Below are 8,112 nucleotides of genomic sequence, written 5' to 3' on the forward strand. Positions count from 1 at the left end.
CCTGGGTGGCTCAGTCATTTAAGCATCCAACTCTTGGTTTCAGATCAGGTCGTGATCTTGAGGTCGTGACATGTGTCGGGCTCCATGCTCATGGGGAAGTCTGAGACTTGTTGCCTCTCCCTCTGTCCCTCCCACTCTTTCTCTCAAATAAATAAATAAATCTCAAAAAAAAAAAAAAAAAAAAGGAATGAAGTCCTGAGACCCAGATAAACCTCAAACACACTGTATTAAGTGCAAGAAGCCACACACAGAAGACCGCATATTGTATGATTACATGTATATGAAAGCTCTGGAATGTGCAAATCTGGAGTGACAAAGTAGACTGTGGTTGCCTAGGGCTGGCGGTTGGGGAGAAGTGGAGGATGAGTACCTGTGGGTTTGAGGTTTATGTTTGGATGGTGAAATGTTCTAAAACACACTGTGGTGACAGTTGTGCAACTCCAAATAGGCCAAAAACCGTTGAATTGTACGTGTCAAACGGGTGAATTGTATGACCTGTGAATTATACCTCAACAAATCCGTTACAAAAGTCATTGTGAAGGATTCTGGATGTATAAAAATATAAAGCTTCTTACCATTAATACCACATATCTATCCGGCTTAAGAAATGGAGCATTAATTGCCCCCCTATGTCCTACCTCTGTTCTCAGCTGGTTACATGTGATGACCATTTCTGTGAACCTAAAACACCCTTCTTTACTAATCAAACAGTACCTTCCAGGCAACAGGCCACTTGCCAGGGGTCTTGGGGCTCAGGGAGAGGGCTCATGGATAGGGTTGTAGCTGGGAGTCACCTGTGCTTGGAGGGCTCTCCCTTCAGGCAGACCCGGGCAGGAGATCAGAAACACCTGGAATCCCAGGTCACATCAGGGTCACATCCAGGTGGGTCTGACTCTGAAGGCCGATGGCTGTCACATCATAACTGACCGTGGTAATGGGGGGGCCGGAGCGCTACTGAGTCTGAGAGCTTACACCCTCGGCTCCCCTTAAGGAGAGGATTTATGCAATTTTCTTTTTTTAAATGTTTATGTATTTATGATAGACATAGAGGCAGAGACACAGGCAGAGGGAGAAGCAGGCTCCATGCAGGGAGCCCGACGCGGGACTCGATCCCCGGTCTCCAGGATCGCGCCCTGGGCCAAAAGCAGGCGCTCAACCGCTGAGCCACCCAGGGATCCCGGATTTATGCAATTTTCTGAGATCTTTTAGGACATTGAATGCCGAGGCTCCTGGTTAGGGTGTTTGTGTGGGATTGCCCCAGAGGGCCGGCAGGGGGCGCCGGCGAGCAAGTTCTCGCCCTGTTTTCTGCGGGAGCGCACAGTAGGTGCTCATCTAGGGCTGGGGGCAGCCGGGAGGCGGGCGCGGGCGGATGCGCGGGTCCGGAGCGCACAGTAGGTGCTCGTCTAGGGCTGGGGGCAGCCGGGAGGCGGGCGCGGGCGGATGCGCGGGTGCGCGCACGGATGGCGAGCGGCCCGCTGGAGGCCCAGGCGGCGGGCGCGGGGCGCGGGGCGGGGGCGGGGGGGGGGGGGCGCTCACCGCTCGGCCGCCTGCTGCCCCCTGCTTTCAGCTGCGCGCCGCCGAGGTGGAGATCAAAGACCTGCAGTCGGAGTTCCAGCTGGAGAAGATCGATTACTTGGCCACCATCCGGCGGCAGGAGCGTGACTTCATGCTGTTCCAGCAGCTCCTGGAGCAGGTGCAGCCCCTCATCCGTCGGGACTGTAACTACAGCAACCTGGAGAAGATCCGCCGCGAGTCCTGCTGGGACGAGGACAGTGGCTTCTGGAAGATCCCCGAGCCCATCATCATAAAAACCAGCCTCCCAGTAGGTCAGGTGCTCGGCTGTCCCCTCGGCCTCCTCCGCGGGGCTGGCCCTCCTGCAGGCTGCGCGGGAGCCAGGGGTCCCCACCCTTGCTGGCTGTGCGTGCAGCAGCCCCGGGGCTCCCGCGGCTCCCGAATGGTGGGGACCTGAGAGACAAGTGGTGTGTCCCGGGGTCAGACAGATGTGGGTTGGAATTCTGGCTCCACTGATGAGGTTTTGGAATATAGGTGAGGGCCGGAGCTGACGACCAAGAAAGAATTCTTGAGACGTCTTTGGTGCAAAATGGTTTTATTAAAGCCCAGGGACAGGACCCACGGGCAGGAAGAGCTGCTGCCCCGGGCCTGTGAGGGGTGGCTGACCATGCACCTGGGAGTTGGGAGGGGCTTGAGGATAGGGTACTCTCTAAGGAATTTTGGAAGCAAGGTTTCCAGAACCTTCAGGGGGCTATTGTTGGGAAAAGGTCATTTATTACCCTCTAATAAACCTTAGTCACGAGACCCTTCAGATGTATATGGGTGGGCCGTGTGCTTAGGGGATGATTGCCAACATGGAATTTGGGGTTTAGAGATAAAGAAAATTTCTTTTTTTTTTTTTTTAAGATTTTATTTATTTATTCATGAGAGACAGAGAGAAAGAGGCAGAGACATAGGCAGAGGGAAAAGCAGGCCCCATGCAGGGAGCCCAATGTGGAACTCGATCCTGGGACCCCAGGATCACGCCCTGGGCTGAAGGCAAGTGGTAAACCGCTGAGCCACCCAGGAATCCAAGATAAAGAACATTTCTATAGGAATTTATATATGTTAAAGTAGATTCACAGGATCCTGGGGGTCGGGCTAAGATTGCCTCTGGCCCTTGGCAAAGTATGAACATTGAGACAGTTGAGTCCCTAGAGGAATGTCCCTCTGCCTGTTTCAAGGACTTGTCAGTGCGCTGCCCTGAGCTCGTGCTTTGTCTTCAGCTAGCCCTGTGTTCCCCCATCACCACCACTCCCGGTGTGACCTCTTTGGGACTCAGTGTCCTCATCTGTGAAATGGGGGTTAGTGACCGCACCTTCTGGCAAGACCACTGGGTGGCTAAGCATGTGTTCATGCGTGTGAAAGCCTTAGCGCCCTGCCCAGCCCATGGGAAGTGCGTGGTCTGTTTTATACCCGTCATGACCATCACTCATGACATCCTCCAAAAACCCTGTGGCGGACACCTGAGGAGATGGAATCTCAGACAAAGTGACAGAACTGGAGTCCCAGTCAGAGCAGTGAGTCAGTCGTAGGACCAGGGACAGAAACTGGCCTTTCAGCACCGATCCCCCTGCTCAGAGAATGTTCGTTCAGGTCTGAGTTTATGGAAGGCCAACCGGCTCCGTTTCCCCAATGCCAGCATCACCAGCAGGGTGTCTGTCTCCTGCCCCCCCACCCCTACCCCAACCTGCTGTGTTGCAGGGAAGCAGGGGAATGGCTGCTTTGACATCTGAGCTCTCCAGTTGTCTATTTCCCAAAGTCAGCCTTTGGCTTGGGCTGGGAAGTGTAGTCCCCAGGCCCCAGGCCTGTGCTGGGCCTGACCTGTGAGTCTGGGGGAGTGCTGCCGCCGGCCTGGGCCTCTGGCCTGTGGACTAGGAACTAGGCACCAGGCGGGGACCAGGGACCAGGCCGGAGCAGGGACCAGGCGGGGAACACGGACCAGGTGGGACCAGGGACCAGGCGGGGAACAGAGACCAGGGGGAGACCAGAGACCAGGCAGGAGCAGGGACCAGGCGGGGACTAGGGACAAGGCAGCAATGACTTCAGCTTGTATTTGTCATAGCAGTTCCAACAGGGCCACAGAACAAGGCGGTCCGCAAAACCTCGGCAGCAGACAACAGTGAACCGGGCACGGTAAGGCCTCTGGGAGAAGGGAGTGAGGCTCGGGGAGCTGGCAGGGCCTTGCACCCACGGCATTGTGGGTCAGCATTCCTACAGGACACTGGGCTACTACGTTCATCCCACCTGAGGACCAAAGCAGGAGGCCGAGCCTGGGTCTTTTCCATGTAATTCTGTTGGACCCTCCACCTGCTCTGGCCCTCAGTCAGGGGCACTTCTGGTCATAGAGACCAGAGGGGACGTAGGTGGTTCGAGGTAGCCCATCCCAAGGCTGCGTCGTCAATCCCAGAGGCCAGGCCGTAGGTTCGGCTTCCCTGGGCCCTTGCTGGGATCCTCCGACCAAAGGGCCCTCCAGGATCCACAAAACAATAATTGGGCTTTTAACGTCACTTTGTCCTCATATATCCCGTGTTTTGCGTTACACAGAAATACACCTCCTCAAAGCAGAGGTCAGGAAACTTTCCAGCAAAGCACCACGTTTTGCTGTGTCCTTCCTCACCTCTGGCTCTGCTTCCCTTGGAGTGCTGGCGTCAGACTCAGGCAGGCCTCCTCAGGGAAGCAGGATGGCCGCTGCCAGTTGGTGATCCAAGAGGAAGAGACCCAGTGTCTTCCCACATCTTAAGCCCACCCTTGTGGAGAGATTCTGGTCAGCTCTGCCTGGCTCAGCTGCCCGCCCTCGGACCAATGACTATGTCCAGAAGGAAGACCTAGTGCTCTGACTGCTTCAGGCCGGGTCACATGCCCGGTTGTGCAGCAGGGGGTGCGAGGGGGAGTGGCGGTATTAGGATGCTGTGAACCAGATCGCCTCACCAGGACCCTGTCAAGGGAGAAGGGCGGTCCCCGAAGGAAGATTTCAGGCTGAGGCGAGCAAGTCCCTTAGAGTGGTGCAAAAGTCACAGTCTTTGTTGTTAAGAGGCTGGGGCCCCAGTTCTAATGACCTGGATGGTACCCCTGGGCTGACTACTGTATTATTCCTTCTATGAATATGTCAGGATGGGTTTGGCCTAGGTGGTGGTAGAACGAGGAAGGGGGGCGGCGTGGGCTTGGCCGCCGTTGTGACTCTCCTGCCCTGAGCTGCCTGGCTCCCACTCCAGGAGTCTGGGGTCTGCAGTAGGGTCCACAGAGTGGGACCCCCACCAGGCTTGCGGGGGTAAGAACTGTACAATCACAAGGGGTCTTGACCCACGAGGATCTGGACTCCCAGCAGGAAGAAGACCGCTACAGGCTGATGCTCAGTCGGAGCGACAGTGAAAACATTGCCAGTAACTACTTCCGGTCCAAGAGAGCCAGCCAGATCCTCAGCACGGATCCCATGAAGAGCCTCAGTGAGTGCCAGGCCCACCTCGTCCCCCAGCCCCTCCCCGGGTTCTCTGCCAACAGGGAGAGGCACGATGGGTGAATTGGGGTCGGCCCGGGTTAAAACCCCCTTCCCGTCCCTGAGCCTCGGTTTCCTCAGCTGCACCTGTCGAGGCATGCCATCTCTCCAGGGTTGGGTGAGAGGAGGCGGGAAGTGGCCCAGCCCAGTGCCTGGCACATGGTACCTGCTCAGTGCCCAGACTCCCTCCTCCCTGCCCCTTGGCCTCCTGGCAGAGAGCTGTGGAGTTTGGTTCCCCCCCACCAACCCCCTGGCACATGGGCGGCCTGGGACACACAGCTGGGGTCCTGGCATGTGCGGCCCTGTGCGGCTCAGGGGCTCATCAGCTTCCGCAGGTGCCAGTAGGGTGGCTCTCTCCCACCAAGCCAAAGGGGGCAGACAGGGCCACAGAAGCAAAACACTTCTAAAAGCCGGAATTGAAAATCACTTTGCTCTTCCATTTCTTTTTTTAAAGATTTTATTTATTTGAGAGCGAGCAAGTACAGAGGGAGGGGCAGAGGCAGAATCTTTTTTTTTTTTTTAGTTTTATTTATTCATGAGAGACAGAGAGAGACACACAGAGAGAGAGAGGCAGAGACACAGGCAGAGGGAGAAGCAGGCTCCATGCAGGGAACCCGACGTGGGACTCGATCCCGGGTCTCCAGGATCACACCCTGGGTGAAGGCGGCGCTAAACTGCTGGGCCACCCGGGCTGCCCCCTAGAGGGAGACTCTTAAGTAGACTCCCTGCTGAGTGCAAAGCCCAACTCAGGCCTTGACCTCACAGCCCTGAGATGATGACCTGAGCCAAAACCAAGAGTTGGACACTTAGCCAACTAGGCCATCCAGGTGTCCCCATTTTCTAAAAGCAAAATGAAAGGCCACAGAGCTCATAAAATAGCCATGAAAAGCAGATCAGTTCTAAGAGGAGGTGCCGGAAGAGGAAACGAGGCGTGCCGGTGGAGGACCTGGTACTGTCCCGTGTTGCAGATGAGGAAACTGAGGCCCCCTGAGGCCACACCTGCAGGCAGCGGGCTCCATCCGAGCCTCTAGAGCTCCGAGCTCCCGGCCCAGGCCCTTGGGGGGCCCGGCTGCTCGGGGTGGGGGTGGGGAAGGGCTGGGGGGGGGCTCCCCATCCCGGCTCACTGGCTCTTCCGCCCCCTTGTCCACAGCGCGTCACAGCTCGCCGCCCGGCCTCAGCTCCCCCCTCGGCAGCACCTCGGCCATCTCGCCCACCCAGGCCCCAGAAATGCCCCAGCCCCGGCCCTTCCGCCTCGAGTCCCTCGACGTCCCCTTCACCAAGGCCAAGCGGAAGAAAAGCAGAAGCAGCTTCGGCAGCAGCGAGCCTCTGTGAGCACGGCCTCCTCCCACCTGCCCCCGCCGGGTCTGGATGCCCCAGGGGGCCCCCCTGGAAGAGGCTTTTCCTTCCTGATCCCCAGGCCGTCAGGAGGCTGGGCCTCCCTTGCAGAGGTGCGCCCCTCCTCCGTGCCCCCCAGTGTTGCTCTGGCCTCGATGGGCTCAGAGACCGCACAGCTTTCACCAGCAGCCAACACCGGGGGCAGTGACAGCATCTTGGCGACGGACAGTTGTGCCTCTGTCCACCAGGCCCCGACCCGGGGGGAGGCCGGGCGGTGCGGGCCCAGGAGTCCCGGAGCAGCTGTACCACGCTGCTAGGTCTACGGCCTAGGAGCTGCCCCACATGAAGCCGCCCCAATAAACTGCCTTTTACTGACGAGCTCTGACAGTGTCCTGGGGCCCCTCCTGCCACTGCTGCCTGGCCTTCGTGGGGAAGCTCTTTTTGGAGCGGAGTTTCTTAACCACCTGATGGGTGTATGCGTGTATTTTATTTATGAATGAGCAAGCACGTGCACACACACAAGCAGGGGGAGGGGGAGGGGCAGAGGGAGCCGCAGACTCCCCATTGAGCAGGGACCCCGATGTGGGGCTCTATCCCAGGTGCACGGATCATGACCTGAGCCGAAGGCAGACACTTAACTGATGGAGCCACCCAGGTGCCCCCACCTGATGCCTTTAAAACAAACAGGCAAAATAAAATAAAGTAAAATAAAAAATAAAACAAACAGGCTCCAGGGTTCCCGCAACTCCCTACACTCGTGAGCACAGGTGCATTTTATTGGGGAGAGAGTACCTGAACTGTCATTAGATTCTCAAAAGATCTGAGAGTCAGGAGAGCAGAGCTCTTGTTTTGGAAAATTGAGGTTGTGTCTTGCTGAAATGCAGAAAAAGGCCAGGTTTTCACAGACCTCCGGGGCTGTGCAGGAACTGGATGCCCTGACCCTGCCAGAGATGAACCCAGGCGGTCCTGGCTCCGGAGGATACACCCCTGCCCTTGCCCGTCGCATCCCAGGCCTGCCCTGCGGGAGGGCCCCACGGGCTGAGGGAAGAGTCTTGGCCTTGGGTTGAAGAGGAGACTCATTTCACCCTGGGCACCATCTGTGAAGGGAACACCGGCCTCCTGGGGGTATCGTGAAGGCGCAGCGAGGACGTGTGTTCCCCTCGCACAGCAGGTGCCCTGCCTTAGCGCCCTTGCTCCTTCTCCGTAGTTTGCGTTAATAACTGTGGTGGGTACCACATGCCTGGGCCAAGCTCACGCCCTGGAAGCAGGTGGAAGGTGCTCGGGTAACTGATCAGCCTAAGGACAGGCCGCAAGGCACCTTGAGCGGAAGAAAGATGGGGTCTTTGTGGGCGACAACGTGCCCTTGTGCAGGGTGGGGCTGTCCTAAGGGCCGGAGAAGATGCCCGGAGGCTTAAGATGCGAATGGCAGGGGCCCTGCCGTAGAGCTGCGCGCGCAGAGGCAGGAGGCAGGGAGTGTAAGGGGGGATGCTCGCTGCCTGTCGGTCCTGAGCGGAGCTGAGTGAGGCTTGGGTGTCCCGAGCTGTGCCAGACCCGACCCACCAAACGGCACCACTGGGCCCGATGCGGGTGCACGGCGGTGGGATCGCAGGCGGAAGGGCCGGAGCGCGGGACTGGGGCACAGGCGTCGGGGAGGCTCAGCCCGCAGGGGGGCCGGTCCGATGCGGAGGGGAGTGGGTTAAGGAGCCGGAGGGAGGTTGCGGGGACGGGGG

At 58.0% G+C, this 8,112-nt stretch overlaps 1 protein-coding gene across 10 annotated transcripts in view; it reads left to right on the forward strand.

Moving 5' to 3' along the window:
* The window catches only part of KIF17 (kinesin family member 17), a 42,298-nt gene extending 35,259 nt beyond the window's left edge, over window positions 1-7,039 (forward strand). For 2 of the 10 annotated variants that reach the window (XM_072828011.1, XM_072828006.1), the window contains 5 exons: window positions 1,568-1,826; window positions 3,617-3,687; window positions 4,877-4,997; window positions 6,198-6,375; window positions 6,465-6,757. In XM_072828011.1, the coding sequence (XP_072684112.1) occupies window positions 1,568-1,826; window positions 3,617-3,687; window positions 4,877-4,997; window positions 6,198-6,375; window positions 6,465-6,699 (864 nt within the window). In that variant the 3' untranslated portion in view covers window positions 6,700-6,757. Of the gene's footprint in view, window positions 1-1,567; window positions 1,827-3,616; window positions 3,688-4,876; window positions 4,998-6,197; window positions 6,758-6,981 lie in introns of those variants that run through there. The other 8 variants (XM_072828009.1, XM_072828012.1, XM_072828007.1 and 5 more) reach the window with 8 other exon arrangements.
* The last annotated feature ends 1,073 nt before the right edge of the window (window positions 7,040-8,112 follow it).

The sequence above is a fragment of the Canis lupus genome, chromosome 5 (assembly GCF_048164855.1).
Source record: "Canis lupus baileyi chromosome 5, mCanLup2.hap1, whole genome shotgun sequence".
Classification (NCBI taxonomy): Eukaryota; Metazoa; Chordata; class Mammalia; order Carnivora; family Canidae; genus Canis; species Canis lupus.